Source organism: Halichoerus grypus, chromosome 7 (genome assembly GCF_964656455.1).
Source record: "Halichoerus grypus chromosome 7, mHalGry1.hap1.1, whole genome shotgun sequence".
Taxonomy (NCBI): Eukaryota; Metazoa; Chordata; class Mammalia; order Carnivora; family Phocidae; genus Halichoerus; species Halichoerus grypus.
In genome coordinates, this window is record NC_135718.1 from 108,671,570 (window position 1) to 108,693,843 (window position 22,274).

Here is a 22,274-nt window from a genome sequence, read left to right on the forward strand (position 1 = left end):
TGACGATATCCGAGAAAGACCATCACATTCCTTCGAAAAAGGTCAACCCAGCATCTCTGAAAGGTGGAGGGGTTGGGGAGTGCTGAGGTAGCAGAATGAGTCCTTATCTCACTGTTCTTACAATGATGTTGCTGTTTTCTTTTTAGATTCCTTTTTAATTGAAAGTATTGCTCATCCCTTGGTTGAAAGTGCATGTACACATTTTTGTACTCTTAATACTTTACTCCTTGTTTGGATTTGTTATGAGACTGGCATCTGTGAGGGGGTTACTAGGTAGGGAGGACCAATTATAGTTGTTGACTTTCGAGTTTGTTTCCAAGACATAAAGTCGTGGATGGTTTTAAGGCTTTCTAAATTATAATTATTCCTGTTTAGTGTTTTGAAATTTTATATCCATATATGGATAAATGGAAGGAATATTGACTTATATGAATTATTTAATGGAAAACCTGGAATTCATTGTCACTGGATAAGATTGCAAATCTTATCATTTTAGAGCTGGAAGAAACTACAGGGACTTAATTTGACTTTCTCAATTTGTAGATGGCAGAGAAGCCAAGCAAGAGGGCACAGAAAAGTGGTGCTGATGGGAGCTGGTGGGGGGCTTTGACCATGGCGATGGCCAAGGTGTGGGAGCTAGTTCTCAGGTAGAGAATCAACAGAATTTGGTGACCACATGGGTTAATAAGGGAGGTGGTGAGGAGATAGAAGACATGAGAAAGGTGACTATTTCGACCTTCATGGACCGAGTAGTTGGTCATAACTGAAGGCATTTCTGCCAGACCCACTTCCCCTAACTCTACGGATCTTGTGCATCTATGTCCCCACCTTGTTTGTCTGGACATGCAGTTGTTGGCTTGTTAGGCACAGTGGTGAGATAAGACTGACTTGACTTTTCTCTCATTAATTCACTTCACAGATACTTAGTGAGCACCTACTATGTGTTTAGCCCTGCTCACCTCTGAGGACGTAAAGGTAAGATATGGGGCCTGCCCTTGAGGAATTTGTAGCCTAATAGGGAGAAACAGATGTGTAATCAGGTGTGATAAAGTGAAACTCTCAGTTTCAGTGACCAAAAATATCTCCAGACATTGCCAAGTATCCAATAGGGACAAAATTTCTTCTGATAGAGTACCCCTGATCTATATGGTACCATGAGGACCATAGAGAGGAGGGGGTAATTCTCTTTGGGTGGAGTCAGAGTTTGAGCCATATCTCGAGATGGGCAGGTGATCCTCAGGTGGGTTTCAAGAACTGAGCCTTCCACCAGAGGGGGTAGTACAGGAGGTAGGACTTCATATGTGTTGGGTCATTGACAAATTGGCAAAGGAGGAGACCAGAGAAGTAGGCGGCCCAAGAAATGAAAAGCCTTTTACACCATATGAGAGAATTTGGATTTTATCTTACAGGCAAAAGAAGCTATCAAAGCTTTATAAGCAAGGAATAATATGGCCAGATTGGCAATTTAGAAAAGTGACTTTGTAGACAAGATTGAAGGTAAATTGAAATGGGCAGAGGATGGAGGTAGAGAGACTGGTGAGGAGACTCTTCCAATAATCCAGGTGAGAGGGGGGATATGAGTTATGTTTCAATGAAAATGTGATGACTCTCTGGTCAAAGTGACTGGGTGAGTGGGGCTGATGTCCAACTGAGGGGATATGAGGGAAGAAAGAGCTTTTGTTTAAAGGTAGGTAGGCACAATAAGTTCAGTGTTAGTCCTATTGAGCTAGCAGTGTCCATAGTATATCTGTGTGAAAATGTACAGTAGACACTCAAATATTTAGAGTTGAAGATCAGGACAGATGGTGACCAAGATCCTCACCTTTCACCATTGCTGACTGTGGCAGCAGCCTCCTCTGCTGGGTCCTCGAGACACATGAGCATAGATTCTCCAAACAATGTGCTCTGTTGCTGGCTTGAACTTTGGGCCCTAACCCCTAACTGGTCTTCTACCTTGGCCGGTTGAGTTAGATGCTTTGTAGGCATTGAGGGCCCTCTTGGCTCTTTCCTTTAGGACTTAAAAAGCTGATCAGGAAAAAAAAGTCCGATGGCCTGATCCTAGGCCTTGTGTCCTTAGGTTTTGACATTATAGTTAAGAGCAGAGCTGACCTCAGTTAACCACTCCATACTTCCTTTACCCCAAGCCCCATCCTAGTGCCCACTAGGTTATTCCTTGATTGTAGGTAACCCTCCATTCCAAATCAGGAGGTATTCCTGATTGCCAAGTGGGAGGGAAGAGGGAGAACGACTGAAAGAGAACGTCGCACATGGAAAAGTGATCATGAGCAGCTTTGGCTCCATTAGACTTCAGTTTAGAATTTGTTCCCATCACAAATGATTCATTTCCTGTTTCTGGTGGCTTGTGTGACCCTGAGGATGTTATTTTATATATTACCTGTTTCAGTGTTGGGCTATAGAAGGGATGGAGGGGGAGGAAGAGAGAAAAAGAGGGAGGGTAAGAGAGATATTGAGATCCTAGAGCAGTGCTTCCAATCTTTGCCCATTATGACAAACATAGAAAATGATAGTATTTGAATAGCATACTGGGGCAAACAAAGGGATTTGACAGTATCTATAAAAGGCTTGGTGATAAAGTTATATCTTTGATATATAATCATGGTAAAAATAAAATGCGAAGTATTAGGGATTCAATATCAGAAAATTTGTATACTAATAAAATATTTTCAATTTTAAAATAGAATCTTGAAATGGGTGAAGGCAGTCAAAAGTTACAAACTTCCAGATAGAAAATAAATAAATAATGGAAATGTTTAGTACAGCATGGTGACTGTAGTTAATAGTACTATATTGCATAAGAGTAGATTTTTAAAAAAAGATTTTATTTATTTATTTGAGAGAGAGAGAACGCACAAGCAGAGGGAATGGCAGAGGGAGAGGGAGAAGCAGGGAGCCTGACGCGGGGCTAAATCCCAGGACCCTGGGATCATAACCTCGGCCAAAGGTAGATGCTTAACCAACTGAGCCACCCAGGTGACCCGAGAAAGTAGATCTTATAAAGTCATTACAAGAAAAATATTTTTTTAAACTATGTATGGGGATGGAAGTTAACTATTAAGACTTATTGTAGTGCTCATTTGCAATATATATATCAAATCCTTATGTTGTATTCCTGAAACCAACGTATTATATGTCAATTATATCTCAATTTAAAAAAAGTAAGGTACACTTTATTTTTTAAAAAGGATTTATTTTTGGGGGGAGGGGCAGAGGGAGAGAATCTCAAGCAGACTCCCTGCTGAGCACCAAGCCCCATGTGGAATCATCTCCTGACCCAAGAGATCACGACCTGAGCTAAAACCAAGAGTCAGCCCCTTAATCAACTGAGCGGCCCAGATACTCCATGTTCACACAATTTTTGTTTTTATTTATGTATTTATTTTCTAGCTTCTGAGGTATAATTGACAAAAACTATATATATTTAAGGTATATAACACAATAATTCAATATACATTGTGACATGCTTTTTAAAGCTATTTTTTTACAACCACTTGAAAATTTATGCAAGTTAAAGAATCAAATATCTTTTCTTTCACCAACAAATGTCATTTTCACACTTCTTGTGATGAGGCAAAAGGATTTCAAATCCAGTCAGATTTTTTCGAAAGTAAGGAGTATTTCAGAATAACGATGATACTTTCAGGAGCACGAAGCGCCGCTAACGAACCTTCACAGCGCAGCTAGAGGGGAAGCTGCCGGAAGTGAGGGGGAGGGGCCAGCAGAAGCCACGCCCCCGCCCCGGGCCTCCCTTCGTGCTGCGCAGGCTCTTCTGCGTCCCTGTCGGGGACCTTCGTCCTTAGCCGCAGGGGCGGCCCTGAAGCAGTAGATCCGTCAGCGCCCAGCTTGTCGAGCCTGTCAGTGAGTGTTGAATGGCCTTACGTTAATACCTGGGTGCCTGTGGGCATTGCGGCTGACCCCACTTGATTGCCTTTGAAAAGTCTGGATGGAGGCTACTTTGTGGGGGGCGGGCTCCCAACACCTGCTGTCCCCCCAGCCCTGAAGCTGCCTCAGTGGGCTGAGAAAATCAGTACTAGATTTCACATCTGTGATGTATCCATGGCACGTGCGGTGGGAAACTGCTCTAGAGGGGCGGTTCTCACTTTAGCAGCATCAGAATCACCTGGAGGGCTTATTAACACACTGCCGTACCTGACACACCTGTCCCGCCACCGTTTCTGATTTAGCAGGTCTGGGCTGAGGCCTAAGAATTGGCATAGCTAACAAGTTTTCAGGTTATGCTGGTGCTCTGGAATCACACTTGAGAAGCACGGTCATAGAGGTTAAACAATGTTTTCTAAATACTCCCTTTTAAAGCAGCCCCTTCTCACTCCCTTACCCTGGCTTATTTTTCTCAAGAGCAGTTATCATTACTTGATATATATTTGTCTGCTTTTGCTTGTCTTTGGTAAGATTCAGGAGAACAGGCCCTTTGTTTTGCTCACTGTTTTAGTCCCATCTTCTAGAACAGTGCCTGGAACATAGTAGGAGCTGAAAGATATTTGTTGCTTAAATGAACATGCTATTTTGGAAGGCGGCAGCCGAAGCTGAAATTATAAGAGTGAAAAAGGTCACTCAGAAAGAAGGGGGACAGTAAAAAGGAGAAGGGTCAAGGACAGACCCTGGGGTACGTGGGCATTTAATATCAGAAATAGGAAATAGAGCAGAAAGCTGGGAGCCAAGCCTGGTGCAGCAGCATAGAGACCCACTGAGGAGAGATTTTTCACAAAAGGAGGGGACATCAAGAGTAAACATCAGAGATCATCTAAGATGAAAAGACTGAAAAGTCCATAAGATTTGTCAATTACAAGATTTGTCATTGATGATTTTGGTAAAAGTAACTTAAGAACACTGTGCAGAGTAGCGGTCTCCTTGCTTAGTGAATGGTGGATGAAAAAGTGGAAAAAAAAATGTGTGGATTGTTTATTCAAGGATTTGGCCATGCAGGAATGGCCACAGAGGTATACAGGTCAAAAGAGTGTGTTTCTGTCTCTCACTCCCTGTGTCTGTGTTGTGTAAGATAAAAAGGATTCGAGCATAATTTTATGTTATAGGAAAGGAGTCTGTAAGGAGATGTTGAATATACAGGACTGGGTAATCATAGCCAAAGGTCATGGTCCTAGAGGAGTTAGGATAGACTCAAGAGTGGGATGGTTGAGCCCTCCCCTGCTTAGACCAGGAGGAAAGATGAGAGCGCGGCTGGTGTAGAGGCCTGGGTTGGAAGTTGAGGAGGTTCGTACATGAGAGCCTCTATTTTCTCTGGGAGTCCAAGTGAAGTCATTTTCTAGTGGTGAGGTAGGACTGGGTAAAAAGTGTAGGAGGGATGGCAAAGGTTGGAGTAATTGCTTTGGGAACTAGAATTGAACAGTGGCATCAAATGGTCCCAAATCAGGCGTAATGTTAAAAAAAAAACAACTTTGGGAGGTAGGAATGCTATATTGGTTCTATGATGAGCTTTAACTCACCTACTCCCTCTGTTTATCTGCAGATCCTCTCCTTCCTGTCATGAGGCACATATTAAAGCTGCAGAAGATTAAAAAAACACAAAAACTTTCCTGGCTGTTTTCTAAGGCGGCAAAGCTGTAGGAGCAGCTGCAATTGAAACACACTCCCAGAGGCAAGCAGGGCTGGGAGGAGGCCCGTGGGAGCCTGCTAATTAGCAGAATTAACTCTGATCATCATAATAGGCAGCAGGGTGGAAAACACGTTGGTCTAACTCACACAACTCTCTGGTTGTGCTTAATTAATGGCAGGATCCCAAGGAATGAACTCGACAAATAACCCACTAAGTCTTTTCGGTTTGTGTAACAACAAAAGCAAACAAACCAACAAAACACAGTTCCAGGTCTGGGGAACAGAGGTATCTCATGAGTGAGAGACGTGGTTTGTCACCCTGTTCCCAGAACTAAATCAGATCCCAGAGCCTGTTGAATGTAGCCAAATATATATATATATTTTAAAGATTTTATTTATTTATTTGACAGAGAGAGATACAGTGAGAGAGGGAACACAGCAGAGGGAGTGGGAGAGGGAGAAGCAGGCTTCCCGCCGAGCAGGGAGCCCGATGCGGGGCTCGATCCCAGGACCTGGGATCATGACCCGAGCCGAAGGCAGACAGACGCTCAACGACTGAGCCACCCAGGCGCCCCTGTAGCCAAATATTCTTAAGGACGCTGCTGAAACGCTGTCCCTAAGCCCTGCAAACCTTCGTCCTGGCTTTTCCCCAAAGGCCTTGTGATCCTTTTAGGGTAACTGCTCTGAAGAAAAGGAAGTACCTACATTTTTTCAGTGACTATACCTTACTAATTCTAAACTAACACTAATTTCTGGGACCCCAGATGTCACTGTTTGCCATCAGCATTCTGAGCTTACAGGGGTTAGGTGATAATTGAATTCGGGCCCAAGTTCACCTTTGGATAGGGCAGGTGGGACTGTGAGTCCATCCTGTGGTTATGTACGCTACTTGCCAAGTGAAGAGCTAGAATAGGAATCCGAGTAACTGACAGAATTCCTGCGCTGGCACATTCACTCACTGAGCAAGGGCTCTTCTGGTAGGAAACACCAAGTGGAGGGCAAAATAATACCTTAAAAGCACTATCACATACCAGGAGAATTGCAGAGGTGAGTGTCCCCATCAAAGGTGTGAAGGATGCCAGTGTGATTATTCCCACCTCATTCCCATTCACTTCCCAGGTTATATACCACAAAAGACAGTGCATTATTGGAAACCCAAGCAAGTGATGACTCCAATTGCAGCTACTCTTACAATGGGGTCTCCTTACCCAAGTAACTCAAACAGCCCCTGACACTTGGTTTGCACGTTATTGGTCTGGGATTTAGCTCCAGAATATCGTTTTAAAGATCTCCTTTTACACATTATGCACTGATACCTTTCTAGATTCATTCATAAGTTTTATGTTTTTATTGACTATCCCTCTTTGTTCTATCTTTGTTCATGTCTGTATATCCATTTCTTCACTTTAAAGTGGGGATCATAATTGTATCTCTCTCAGAATAACTGGGAAGAAAATTAGATAATCTTTGTGAAGAGCATCGAGTCAGTGCTCAATATGTGGTAGCTGTTATCTCAGATAATTGGGAATGAGAATCTGGGATACTTTTTTCAACTCATTGTTCATTTTGCAGGAGTCATTCTCAAGTTACTTAGTGACCTGATAAGCTTTCTGAATCTTACATGTCGACCAATGTTTTTTCTTTTTCTGCATGTAATGCTGATTTGGCTGGATAAAGGATTCCAGTTTCAGCTTTGAGGATAATGCTCCATTGAAAAATCCAATGGCAATCTCAATTTCATTGCTTTATAGGTAATCTCTTTCTATATAAAATCTCTTGATTCCCTTTCTCCTAGGCTTTGTCTAGGATGGGATCTTTTTTTATTAGTTATTCTAAGGACTCAGTGGGCCCTTCTAATCTGAAATGTGTTTTTCTTCACATCTGGGACATTTTCCTTCTTTTTAAACTCCCAAACCTCACCACCATTCTTTCTGATTCATTTTTCACCTCTCATCACTTTCCTTTTTGTTGCCTTGTCCATTCTACTATAAACCCATAAATCTTTTCTATGATGTGTCTTTCAGGGATTCCTCAGTATACCTGGCTCGTTGATGGAACATATTTTTCCCAGAGCTTTTTTGGATTTAACATGTCATGGAATTTTAGATGGAAAATAAAGTACAGGTGTGTGCACAGGTTTTCTTAATTCAGATTCCTTGGTTATGTTTTGGTTTGTTGTGTTCCTTTAATTAGACTGTACATTTTGAGGTCTTTATACCATTCCTATTCTGTACCTCTTAAGCTTTTTTCTGGTTTTCAAGGACTTTAGAAAATTGGCTCATTCTCCCTATCCAGTAAACACATCCCCAGGTTATTTCTTCAAATACATTCTCTTCTTTAGTTTCCCAGCTCGTTTGTCTCCAGTGGCACCTGGAAGGTTCTTCACATTCATTCAAGAAGCTCTCCGCGCCCCGCCTGCTCTCTTCCGGGAGCCCAAGTTGCATCTGGCTCTGCAGTGATTCTCCACCAAGCTTCAGGGTCGCCTGTAATTTTACCCCAACAGCGTTAGGCTTGCTGAATCAGAATCTCTGCGGATCAGACCTGGGTATCATTCGGGTATCATTCTCTCCCCTCCCCGCCCCCAACTTCAATAAGCTCCACAGGTGATTCTGAGGCACACCCAAGTTCAGAACCTCGAGGCCCCCTCCCCCCCTCCTCCTGCCTGCGCATCGCTAGGGCGGACGGCCCCCTGTCCCCGCCCCTGCCAGGCCGGGGAGGTGGTCGGAGAGGTTCTCGAACCGCAGCCCCACCTCGCGTCTCCCAGCCACGTCGGAGGAGGTAGGCGCCGGCGATCCCCCGAGGGAGCCAACGCTGCCCGAGAGACCGGTCTGGCGGCCCCGCGCCGCCCAGTCCCCCAGCCCCGACCCCCGAGCGACCGGCCCTGCCCAACGGTCGCACCGGCCGCGCGCCCCCGGGGCTGGACCGCGGCGCCGGGTCGCAGGCCGCCCGCCCTCGGGCACTGGTGCGCAGGCGCGCGGGCTCCTTGGCGCTGCTCCTCGTCGGCGGCTGGGCGGGAGAACCCCTTTGACCGGCCCGGCCCGCAACGGCAGCGCCCGCGCTGTGGGCGACACGGGTGAGGGGCGGCGCGCCACCTGCCTGCCGCCCGCCGGCCTTCCACCCCGCGGCGTGGGCAGTCGGGGTCGCGGGAAGGAGAGCTGCTCACACCGCCTGGGGCGGGGAGAGACGTTGGGGGCGGGGAGGGGACCCCTTGGCCCCGGCAAAAAGGAGGTCGTTGACTTGGGTAAGAGGAAGCGGGCGGCCTCCCGGTCGGTCTGGGCCGGAGCAGGTACGCTGGTGCGAGGTCTTCACCTGGAGCCCTCTCCGTGGGCTGGGGAAGGCGGTATTGCGTTTGCCTCCTTCCCGGGCCTTTTCCCAGCGTCGACGACGGATGCTGTCTGATGCGAAGTTTGCGGTGTAGACTAAGACCCCAAACAAACCCTTGTTAATGCTTCAGCAAAACAAAACAAAACACAAAACCCAACGAGCCCGGAACTTGGGACTTCGCACACATTAGCCAGGGGCGGTGATTTCTCAGGCGTGCAGCTTAATCAACACAGGTTGAGATTTAGAGTTTGAATTGTGTGAGGGCTTTGCGAAATGCAGCGTTTCAGAGAACCCTCACGGTTTTGCTTCTGCTTTATCACCTTTAGAACTCGCTTCTTGGTTGTTTATATTCCACTATTGATCCTTTTAACACCCCCCGCCCAACTTGGGTTTATTTGCTTTTCTCATGAGCCATGTTTCTATCTTAAATCCGGTAAGGTGCAATGTCTGAACAAGAGCGTGTACAGGAATGCCTGAGGAAAGAAATAAGGTCACTTCTCATTTCCACCAAAGATGGTTTGACCCCACAGCAGTTGGAAAAGGAGTACCTTTTGATGGTTGGCAGCCATTTGCCACTCCGAATCCTTGGCTATCGGTCAACTATGGAGCTGGTGTTGGACATGCCTGATGTTGTCACTGTCTGCCCCTGTGGGGATGGTACTGTAATACTGAAAGGTAAGCTTAAGATTTAAGATCTATAAGCTAAGCAATAATGATTACTTAGGAAGGAATTATTCTAGCAAATAAATAGGTGATAGGGATTAAGGGGTGCACTTGTGATGAGCACCGGGTGATGCATGGTGTTGAATCCCTATACTGTACACCTGAAACTAATATAACACTGGATTTAACTGGAATTGAAATAAAAACTTGAATTGTTATAGCAGTTATCCTGCATATAGCAATTATCCTGCATCCCAGCGAGGGGATTTTAATATTTTGAGGGGGAGAGGGTTCATGGTTACCTTTGAGGTTGTGGGAAGAGTGAAAGCTTTAGCAAAATCAAGAAATCTTTCCCCAGAGAAAGGTGCATTCACAAAAACTACAGTTTACATATGATTTCAGATTGCACCTTAAATTGGGAGAAGCATAACAATGGGAATTTTAAATTATGAACTCATGTTTTAAATTTCATGAAACAAACATTGCAGGGAAGTTTGTTCATCTTGAGAGTTTCAGGTATTTCAGGAGTCAGCGGTAATGCTAAATACTGGGATTTATCTTTCTGTCTTCATCCTCTGGTAGAGGAGCTAACAAGTGGTTGTAAAGTACAAGAAATGGAGGAACCAAGGGTTCATGTTTATAATGCTACCTAGATACACAGCTCCTTGGAGAGTTAAGAATTGTCTATATAACCACAGATGCAAAGGATAAAGAAAGGAGTTAAGTTTTCACCTAAATATGATTTCTTTTTTCACACCTCCTTAGCCATTCCAGATGAATCCACCAAAGGAATAGCAAGTTTGGTTGCAAAACAGAGGAGCAGCCAAAAGGTTCGAAACTCCGTGCAGAAGGGAAGGGCCAGTGTTTGCTCTGGGCCGAGCTCCCGTCGGCGAGTACCTTACCGAGGAAGGGTGCCCCCCATTCTTCCAGCTGTTGTGAAGAGTGAGTTGAAAGACCTCTTGGCGTTATCTCCTGTTCTCCTTTCTGATTTTGAGAAGGCATTTGTCAGACGATTTGGACGTTCATTCCAGTATGTGCAGTATGGATTCCTCTCTATGTTTGAAGTGCTTAATGCTGCTTCGGATGTCATTTCTGTAGAGCAGACCAGAGCAGGTTCTTTGTTGATGCTAAAGAAGGGCGTATCAGAGGAAAAGCAGAGAGGATGGCCAACAGGTAAGCATGCGAGCATTAGTCACTGTATTGTGGGTTAGCAGAATTTGGAGCAGTCCTGGCTATGGAAGTGTGTAATGTCTCAGCTCCCAGAGTTTGTCAAAAGGTGCATCCTGGCGCTCCCACTTGCTGGCTGAGTGATCTCGAGCAAGTTACTTAAAACGTCTAAGTCTTAGGTTCCTCCTCCAGATTAGGAATAATAATACTTGCCTCTTGGAGTTGTGCTGAGGATTAAATGAGATGAACTCAGAAAAGTGCCTCGCATTTAGTAAGCTTATGATAAGTGGTAGCTGTTACTATAAAAACACAAGATCTGCTTTCTCTGGAGCACTGTAAATGAACATGAGTCCTGTGTGTTCATGTAAAGCTATAACGTGGGAAATGAGATTAAAAAAAAATACTGGTCACATTTGCCATCTAATTTTTGCTGGCACAGATCTTTGATAACCTAGCAAGCACTGCAGTAATTTATGTAGTGTAACTATAACCACCTTATTTAGCGTTTTACCTTGGATTCTCATTGCCACACCATAGAAGGGTGAATAACCCAATCTTAGAGATAAGGAAAAGAAAGCTCAGGAAAGTTAAATGACTTTTCCAAAGTTGCATGACTAGGAAAGTGTTACAGCCAGGGTTTGATACTCAGCTCTTAATACTGTTCAGTGCTTTTCTTACCCAGTTGTTGTCCCTCTTGTTTTTGTTTTTTTAATGTATATATTTATTGAAGTATAGTTGACACACAATGATCCATTATTTTCAGGTGTACAACATAGTGATTTGACAACTTTGTACGTATGCTGTGCTCACCACAGTATAGCTACCACATTATTACAATACCATTGACTGTAGTCCCTATGCTGTGCCTTTCGTCCCTGAATCACTGTCTCAAAGTCTCAGAAGACCAATGTGATCATTTTTATGGTGCCTCACTAGATCCTTGACAGTACAGAATCTATACACTGAGTGTATTTGGAGAATTTCTATGCCTATTTCAGTGATTTTTCTTTTTCTCTAAAATCTGTATTTAGAGTAATGTAGGTGAAACCATGAGAAAGTCCCAAGTGTAGAAACCAATACTTAAACTATGATAGGAAGTATAATTTGATGAAGATATCCTAGGGTGTTTACATGCTCTGGTCAGGGAAGACTGCAGGGGCCAGTGAGTATTCTTGAGTTGCTCAAACTTAGGGATACAAACTCATCATGCTGTTAAACTTACAAGAGGTTGACTTGTATAAAGCAGTTTGCCAACTTATTGAATGAGGGGAGCGATATTCCTTCCCAGTGATTGGATTGTTCATGTTTCCCATCTGTGGACCCTTCATCCTGTCATCAGGATACATTGGAAACAATTTGTGTGTGTGTGTGTGTGTGTGTGTGTTTGTGCGCGCGCGCGCGCGCTTGATCTTATGGTAAAAGCTAAGCTATAATGAAGTCTAGTGATAGATCGTTCGTGTTGTACATCAACATATATCTCCCCAGTGGTATTTTCCTCCTACAGATCTTGAAGAAAAATATCTGTACTCTAGAATATCCTTTATTCTGTAGCTTTTTTATTCCCCTTTCTTGCTCCCATACTACTAGGTGATTGTGTGGTTTGAGAAGCATAATTTTAAGCAGACTCCTTACTTGGAGGCTTTTTGACCTCCTAAACAGGACACAGCTTTTTAGGTTTTTACCTATTGAAACCTCCCTCTTTGTAATTATATTCAGGTGGCCTTAAGTGGAGTTTTTAGGTAGCCCCAACCTTTTCAGTAACACACTTAATGATCTCTTGGTTTTCGTCTATAGATGACGAGAATCTCTTCCATTGTATGTAGATTTTATTTGGCAATATGAAAACATAAGCTTACTTTCCTTAATTGTTATTTCAGAGTTGAGGGCAGTTAGGTCACAGTAGCCTCTATAGATAACCACCGGAAAATAAAGTAGAAATCGTTAGTGACAACTTTTCTCTGTTCTTTTATTCACAAAAGGAGGGAAAATGTTTACTCAGCCTTTTAGAATGAAGCAGGGGTCGTACTCCACAGGCTCCCCAGTTGCAAAGGCCCGCTTTTCACAACCCACTTCAAACATGGAACTACCGAGGCAAATATTGAACGTGGAAAAGACTTTTAAGTCAAGTGCAGTAGAGACTTCAAGGCTGAATCACACTGAAAAATTAAACCAGGTAAGAGATCTGATTTTGGAGATATAAATACACCAAAAATGTGTTTAAATTCAGTATTTATTACTTAGAACTGATGGAAAAGCTTACCTTTTAAAATTAAAGTCATTTCGTATTTGAGCATTTTCTATGGTTGTGTTGATTATTAGCTAGTAAGAGGTGGCACTGGGAAAAAAGTACAATTTTATCAGTTCCTATGGTTTCTTTGACAGGTTTCCCCTGATATTCGAAAGTAAAGTGTTCCTAGGAAAGCTTTCTTAAGTTGAACTGGTATAAAGCAAGGAAACAGTTACCATTAATTTATATGGAAATTATTTTGAACATTCCCAGACCCTCAAAATAATCTCTAGTGGGCATTTCTGATACCTTAAGACACATCTTGCTAATGGTTTTTCTGATACCTTAGGACTTACCTTGGTAATTGACACACAAAATAAATGAGATAAAGCACAGCATCAAGCCACCATAGCTTGATGCTGAATGAAGTTCTTGGGGAAGGAGGTTGGCGGTGCCTCTCCGGCTGCTCAGAGTGCACATAGCCCCTATAACCACTCATTGCAAAACAAATGCTGGATGCTGTTTTCACTTCTGAAAATCCTCTTTCGATTTCTTTGAATTAGCAAAAACAAGAACTAACTCTAGATCCTTCATAAAAGCAAAGGGGCATAGTGTGAACTTTTGAAAAGCAAGGGGTACCTGTACTTTCTGCAGATGACCCTCAAATCTCTCTCTAGTTTCAGCTTCTCACCAAAGTCCTAGAAGTATATTTGCAACTTACCTCGTGGATATCTTCACTCGAATGGCTGGCCTGAGCACTACAGTGCTGGTATTTTTTTGACTATGTATACACTGAAGGATTTTTCAACAAAAGCTACTAGAATATAACCAAGAAAGGCCTGGTTAAATTAGCAAGATAACCTTTTTTTTGCATTAAAAATTAATTATATTTTATTTAAATTCAATTAACAGTGTATTAGTTTCAGAGATAGAGTTCAGTGACTCATCAGTTGTATATAACAGCCGGTGCTCATTACATCACGTGCCCTCCTTAATGCCCATCATCTAGTTACCCCATGCCCCCAACCACTCCCCTCCAGCAACCCTCAGTTTGTTTTCTATAGTTAAGAGTCTCTTAGGGTTTGTCTCCCTCTCTGATTTCGATTTGTTTTATTTTTCCCTCCCTTCCTCTATGCTCCTCTGTCTTGTTTCTCAAATTCCACATATGAGTGAAGTCATAGGATAATTGTCTTCCTCTGACTGACTTATTTCGCCTACCATAATACCCTCTAGTTCCATCCACGTCCTTGCAAATGGCAAGATTTCATTTTTGTGATGGCTGAGTAATAGTCCATTGTATATATATACCACATCATCTTTATCAGTTTATCTGTTGTTGGACATCTGGGCTCTTTCCATAGTTTGGCTATTGTGGACACTGCTGCTATAAACATTGGGGTGCAGGTGCCCCTTCGGTCACTATGTTTGTATCTTTGGGGTAAATACTCAATTAGTGCAATTGCTGGGTCATAGGGTAGCTCTATTTTCAACTTTTTGAGGAACCTCCGTACTGTTTTCTAGATTGGTTTCACCAGCTTGCATTCCCATCAACAGTGTAGGAGGGTTCCCCTTTTTCTGCATCCTTGCCAACATCTGTCATTTCCTGACTTGTTAATTTTAGCCATTCTGAATGGTGTGAGGTGGTATCTCATTGAGGTTTTGATTTGTATTTCCCTGATGCCAAGTGATGTTGAGCACTTTTTCACGTGTCTGTTGGCCATTTGTGTGTCTTCTTTGGAGAAATGCCCATTTCTTAACTGGATTATTTATTTTTTGGGTGTTGAGTTTGATAAGTTCTTCATAGATTTTGGATACTAGCCCTTTATCTGATGAGACATTTGCAGATATCTTCTCCCATTCTGTCAGTTGTCTTTTTATTTTTTTTTTTTAAAGATTTTATTTATTTGACAGAGACACGGTGAGAGAGAGAACACAGCAGAGGGAGTGGGAGAGGGAGAAACAGGCCTCCCGCCAAGCAGGGAGCCCGATGCGGGGCTTAATCCCAGGACCCAGGGATCATGACCTGAGCCGAAGGCAGATGCTTAACGACTGAGCCACCCAGGCACCCGTCAGTTGTCTTTTGTTTTTGTTGACTGTTTCCTTTGCCTTGCAAAAGTTTTTTATCTTGATGAAGTCCCAGTAGTTCATTTTTGCCCTTGTTTCCCTTGCCTTTGGAGACCTATCTAGCCAGAAGTTGCTGTGGCTGAGGTCACAGAGTTTGCTGCCTGTGTTCTCCACTAGGATTTTGATGGATTCCTGTCTCACACTGAGGTCTTTATCCATTTTGAGTCTATCTTTGTATATGATATAAGAGAATGGTCCAGTTTCATTCTTCTGCATATGGCTCTCTAATTTTTCCAGCACCATTTATTGAAGAGACTGTCTTTTTTCCACTGGACATTCTTTCCCGCTTTGTCGAAGATTAGTAGACCATAGAGTTGAGGGTCCATTTCTGGGCTCTCTATTATGTTCCATTGATCTGTGTGTCTGTTTTTGTGCCAGTACCATACTGTCTTGATGATGACAGCTTTGTAATAGAGCTGGAAGTCTGGAATTGTGATGCCACCAGTTTTTTTTTTTTTTTTCCCCCCAACATTCCTTTGACTATTTGGGGTCTTTTCTGGTTCCATACAAATTTTAGGATTATTTGTTCCAGCTCTGTGAAAAAAGTCGATGGTATTTTGGTAGGGATTGCATTGAATGTGTAGATTGCTTTAGGTAGCATAGACATTTTAACAATATTTGTTCTTCCAATTCATGAGCATAGAACATTTTTCCATTTCTTTGTGTCTTCCTCAATTTCTTTCATGAGCGTTCTATAGTTTTCTGAGTACAGATCCTTGGCCTCTTTGGTAAGGTTTATTCCTTGGTATCTTATGGTTTTGGGTGCAGTTGTAAATGGGATCGATTCCTTAATTTTTCTTTCTTCTGTCTCATTGTTAGTGTATAGATATGCAACTGATTTCTGTGCATTGATTTTATATCCTGCCACTTTACTGAATTCCTGTATGAGTTCTAGCAATTTTGGGGTGGAGTCTTTGGGTTTTCCATATAGAGTATCATGTCATCTGCAAAGAGTAAGAGTTTGACGACTTCTTTGCCTATTCACATACCTTTTATTTCTTTTTATTGTCTGTTTGTGAGGCTAGGACTTCTATGTTGAACAACAGTGGTGATAGTGGACATCCCTGCCGTGTTCCTGACCTTAGGGGAAAAGCTCTCAGTTTTCCCCCAATGAGAATGATATTTGCTGTGGGCTTTTTGTAGATGGCTTTTATGCTATTGATGTATGTTCCCTCTATCCCTACACTGTGGAGAGTTTTAATCAAGAAAGGATGCTGTACTTTGTCAAATGCTTTTTCTGCATCTGTTGAGAGGATCATATGGTTCTTGTCCTTTCTTTTATTAATGTGGGGTGTGTCACATTGATTGATTTGCAAATGTTGAACCACCCTTGCAGCCCAGGAATAACTTTCATTTAGTCGTGGTGAATAATCCTTTTAATGTACTGTTGGATTCTATTGGCTAGTATCTTGGTGAGAATTTTGGCATCCCATGTTCATCAGGGATATTGGTCTGTAATTCTCCTTTTTGGTGGGGTCTTTGGTTTTGGAATCAAGGTCATGCTGGCCTCATAGAAGGAATTTGGAAGTTTTCTTCCCTTTTTAGTTTTTGAAACAGCTTCAGAAGAATAGGTATTAATTCTTCATTAAATGTTTGGTAGAATTGCCCTGGGAAGCCATCCGGCCCTGGACTCTTCTTTGTTGGTAGATTTTTGGTTACTGCTTTGGTTTCCTTGCTGGTTATGGGTCTGTTCAGATTTTCTGTTTCTTCCTGGCTCAGTTTTGGTAGTTTATATGTTTCTAGGAATGCATCCATTTTTTCCAGATTGCCTAATTTGTTGGCATGTAGTTGCTCATAATATGTTCTTATAATTGTTTGCATTTCTTTGGTGTTGGTTGTGATCTCTCCTTTTTCATTCATGATTTTATTAATTTGGGTCCTTTCCTCTTTTCTTTTTGATAAGTCTGGCCAGGGGTTTATTGATCTTACTAATTCTTTTATAGAACCAGCTCCTAGTTTCGTTGATTAGTTCTGTTCTTTTGGTTTCTATTTCATGGATTTCTGCTCTAATCTTTATTAATTCTCTTCTCCTGCTGGGTTTAGGCTTTATTTGCTCTTCTTTCTCCAGCAACTTTAGGTGTAGGGTTAGGTTGTGTATTTGAGACCTTTCTTGTTTCTTGAGAAAGGCTTGTATTGCTATGTACTTCCCTCTTAGGACTGCCTTTGCAGCATCCCAAAGGTTTTGAACAGTTGTGTTTTCATTTTCATTTGTTTCCATGAATTTTTTAATTCTTCATTAATTTCCTGGTTGACCCATTCATTCTTTAGTAGGATGCTCTTTAGCCTCATGTATTTGAGTTCTTTCCAACTTTCCTCTTGTGATTGAGTTCCAGTTTCAAAACACCGTGGTCTGAAAATATGCAGGGAATAATTTCACTCTTTTGGTACCGGTTGAGACCTGATTTGTGACCCAGTATGTTTTCCATTCTGGAGAATGTTCTATGTGCACTCGAGAAGAATGTGTATTCTGTTGCTTTAGGATAGAATGCTTTGAATGTATCTGTGAAGTCCATCTGGTCCAGTGCGTCATTCAAAGCCATTGTTTCCTTGTTGATTTTCTGCTTAGATGATCCGTCCATTGCAGTGAGTGGGGTGTTAAAGTCATCTACTATTTTTATTATTATCATCAATGTGTTTCTTTAATTTTGTTATTAATTGGCTTATATAATTGGCTCCTCCCATGTTAGGTGCATAAATATTTATAATTGTTAGATCTTCTTGTTGGATAGACCCTTTAATTATGATATAGTGACCTTCTTCATCTCTTATTATAGTCTTTGGTTTAAAACCTAACTTGTCGGGGCACCTGGGTGTCTCAGTCATTAAGCGTCTGCCTTCGGCTCAGGTCATGATCCCAGAGTCCTGGGATCAAGTCCCACATCGGGCTCCCTGCTCGGCGGGAAGCCTGCTTCTCCCTCTCCCACTCCCCCTGCTTGTGTTCCTGCTCTTGCTCTCTCTCTCTGTCAAATAAATAAATAAAATCTTTAAAAAAAAAAAAAAATAAATAAAACCTAATTTGTCTGATATAAGGATTCCCACCCCAGCTTTATTTTTATATCCATTAGCATGATAAATGGTTCTCCACCCCTTCACTTTCAATCTGGAGGTATCTTTGGGTCTAAAATGAGCCTCTTGCAGACAGCATATGGATGGGTCTTGCTTTTTTACCCAATCTGATACCCTTGTCTTTTGATTGGAGCATTTAGCCCATTTACATTCAGAGTAACTATTGAGAGAGATGAATTTAGTGCCATTGTATTACCTGTTAAGTCACTGTTTCTATATATTGTCTCTGTTCTTTTCTGGTCTAAGTTGTTTAAACGAAGCTCTCTCTTCATTTAAAGGATCCCCTTTAATATTTCTTGCAGGGCTGGTTTAGTGATCACAAATTCTTTTAGTTTGTTTGTCCTGGAAGATTTTTCTCTCTCCTATTTTGAGTGACAGCCTTGCTGGATAAAGTATTCTTGGCTGCATGTTTTTCTCATTTAGCACCCTGACTATATCATTCCAGTCCTTTCTGGCCTGCCAGGTGTCTGTGGCTAGGTCTGCTTTCAGCCTTATGTTTCTTCCTTTGTAGGTTAAGGACCTCTTGTCCTGAGCTGCTGTCAGGATTTTCTCTTTGTCTCTGAGATTTGTAACCGTCACTATTACATGTCCAGGTGTTGACCTATTTGTATTGATTTTGAGGGAGATTCTCCGTGCCTTCTGGACTTGAAAGCCTGTTTCCTTCCCCAGATTAGGGAAGTTCTCAGCTATAATTTGTTCCAATATACCTTTTGCCTCCCCTTTCTCCTCTTCCTCTGGTACCCCAATTATTCTAATATTGTTTCGCTTTATGGTATCACTTATCTCTCAAATTCTCCCCTCATGATCCAGTAGTTCTTTATCTCTTTTTCTCAGTGTCTTTATTCTCCATCGTTTTATCTTCTCTATCACCAATTTTCTCTTCCTCATTTATCTTAGCAGTTAGACACTCCATTTTTGATTGCATCTCAGTAATACCCTTTTTGATTTCAACCTGATTAGATTTTAGTTCTTTTATTTCTCCAGAAAGAGATTCCCTAGTGTCTTCTATGCTTTTTTCAAGCCCAGCTAGTATCTTTATAATTGTTATTCTGAATTCTAGCTCTGACATCTTATGATCATATTGATTAATTCCCTGGCAGTTAGTACTGCCACTTGTTTTCTTTTCTGGGGTAAGTTTTTCCATCTTGTCATTCTATCTAGAGAAGAATAGATGAACAAGAGAACAAAATACAAATATAGCAACCATGACCCCATCAAAATATATACTAAAAAATCAGAAGAGATCAGAAACCAAAAAAAGGAAGAAGAGAGAATATAATCCAACAGGTGGACTGAACAGAGCAATACCCTTGGTCCTGGGTGTATTTTGGTCTGTTAGAAGAATCTAGATCCCAAAATTGTCAGGAAAGAGAAATATATATATATATATATATATATATATATACACAAAAATAAAGTTGAATATAATGAAAGGAAGCCAAAAATAAAGAATATATATAAAAATGTAACTGTAAAAATGAAAATTAAACAAGACTTAAAGAGTTCATAAAATAAGAAACAGTTGAAAAGGAAAAAAAGAAAAAAAATTGAAATTAAATACTAAGGAATCATGAGAAGAAACCCCAAATCTACATACTATTTTATCCTAGTGCTGGAGTTTTGCAGTTCTGTGTGATCGGTAAACTTGGTATTAGCCAGATGTTCCTCCTGGTCTTCTGGGGGAGGAGCCTGTTGCACTGATTCTCAGGTGTCTTTGCCCCCTGCGGAATTGTACCACCCTTGCCAGGGGGCCAGGCTCAGTGTAAGCTGCTTCACATTGCTCTATGTGGCTTTTGTTTCTGAAAGCTTTCTGCCCCACTTTGGGGATGGAAATGAACATGAAAATGGTGGTGCCCCGATCTCCAGCCCTGGAGCTGAAAATTTGCACACCCCAGTGTTTAGTGCACCCTCAGGGAAAAGGAATCACTCACTCTTGTGTCCCTGGTTTCTGTGGGCACTGTGTTCACCCAGCCTGTGACTGAGTGTTTATCTCAGGCACATGACCCTTATCGAGTTTCCAAACTTAAAGACTCCTGCAGTGTGCACTGGGACTGCTCCTCCCATGGCAGGGATGGGGTCTTGCTGTGGTTCTGCCTCTTGATAGGCCCCTGCTTGGAGAGCAGTTGCCCTACCATGCCCCGGCTCGGGGTTAATGGCAACACCGAGCTGAAAGCCCACTCCTGGGCTCGAGGATAGCAGCCGGCTTCCCTGCTCTGATGCTTGGGAACTCTGCTGCACTCAGGCACCCCTGTTCCTTCTGTGACCCTGGGGATCCTGAGACCACACTGTTCCACCTAGGATTCTGCCCGTTTGGCCACCTGAGCACCTTTCAGGCAGGGACTTCCCTCACTGGAACACATTTCTAAAAGTTCTAATTTTGCACTCCACTGCTATATCACTTTCTGGTAGCTGGCTCCCTCCCTCCGGGGTTTATCTTCTGATATATCTTCTTGGGTTCACTTCTCCACACCTCCTACCTTGCAAAAAGTGGTCGCTTTTCTATTTGTAGAATTGAGCAATTCTTTTCTTAGATCTCCAGTTGAGTTCGCAGGTGTTCAGAATGATTTGATAGCTATCTAGCTGAATTCCAGGAACCAGATGAAATTAGGGTCCCCTACTCCTCCGCCGTCTTCCTTCTCAATCCATGCAAGATGACAGCTTAAGTAGAGTTCAGAATAAGCACATGGAAATTAAATTCAAGACATAAAAGTGCCTTACCTGTATAACTTAAAAAAAATTAGCTTTAGTAACAATTTAGGTACAGTAAAATTTACCCATTTAAAATGTACAATTTGAGTTTTGACAATGTAGCCAGTCACGTAATCACCATCAAAATCAAGAAACCATTTCCATCATTTTCAAAAAGTTCCATTATGCTGCTTTGTAATTGATCTCTTTTCCCAGCTATAGCCACAGATATAAAAATCACTGCTTTCTGTGAGTTTGACTTTTTAAGAGTTTCATCTAAATGGAATTAAATAGCATCTAGCTTTTGTGTTTAGCTTCTTAGCATGATGCTTTTGTTACTTTTTTTGTTGCGTATCATTCCACTGTATTGATATACTTCAATTTGTTACCTACTCCCATTAGATGATATTTGGGTTGTTTCCTTTTTGGGGTATTTACATATAAAGCTACTTTGAACATTTGCATATGCCTTGTATGACTGTGGACTTCAGTTCTCTTAGGTAAATACCTAGGAGTAGGATTGTTGGGTCATTTAGTAAGTATATGTTTCACTTTATAAGAAATTGCTGAACTGTTTTCTAAAGTGGCTGTACGATTTTACGTTCCTGTGAACTACATAAGAGAGTTCTAGCTGCATCTTTGTTAACATTTGGTATTGTTAATTTAAAAAATACCAGTCATTTGAGTGGGTGTGTGGTGGTATTTCATTATGGTTTTAATTGGAATTTCTCTAATGATGAATAATGTTGGGTATCTTTTCATATGCATATTTGCCTTTTGTAAATCTTAAAGTATCTCTTCACATCCTTTGCTCATTCTTAAGAATTGAGATTTGTGTTGAGTTGGAAGAATTATATATGAATGGGTACAAGTCCTTTACCAGAGACATGTTATGCAAATGCTTTCTCCTGGTCTGTGCTTGTCTCATTTCCTTAGTTCTGTCTTTCATGAAGCAGAAGCCATTAACTTTGTTGAAATCTAATTTACTTATATTTTTCTTTTGATTCTTGCCTACCTAAACTTTGTTGAATATGAAGTCACAAAAATGTTCTGTGTTTTCTTCTAGAAGTTTTTTGATTTTAATTCTTAGGTCTATTATCCATTTCTTTTTCTTTCTTTCTTTTTTTTTTTAAAGATTTTATTTTTTTGACAGAGACACAGCGAGAGAGGGAACACAAGCAGGGGGAGCGGGAGAGGGAGAACAGGCTTCCCGTGGAGCAGGGAGCCCGATGCGGGGCTCAATCCCAGGACCCTGGGATCATGACCTGAGCCGAAGGCAGACACTTAATGACTGAGCCACCCAGGCGCCCCTCTATTATCCATTTCAAGTTAATTTTTATGTAAGGTACCAATATGGATCAAAGTTTTATGCAATGGCTAGCTAATTCCTCTAGCACTATTTTTTGTAAAACACTGTTTTTCTCAC

General features: G+C 41.8%; 1 protein-coding gene across 1 annotated transcript in view; it reads left to right on the top strand.

The window, feature by feature from the left end:
• The first annotated feature begins 9,329 nt into the window (after window positions 1–9,329).
• TDRD5 (tudor domain containing 5) overlaps window positions 9,330–22,274 on the top strand; it is a 100,852-nt gene continuing 87,907 nt past the window's right edge. Inside the window, exons 1-3 of the mRNA XM_036120958.2 lie at window positions 9,330–9,588; window positions 10,342–10,749; window positions 12,723–12,916. Coding sequence (XP_035976851.2) covers window positions 9,357–9,588; window positions 10,342–10,749; window positions 12,723–12,916 — 834 coding nt within the window. The 5' untranslated portion in view covers window positions 9,330–9,356. The remainder of the gene's footprint in view (window positions 9,589–10,341; window positions 10,750–12,722; window positions 12,917–22,274) is intronic.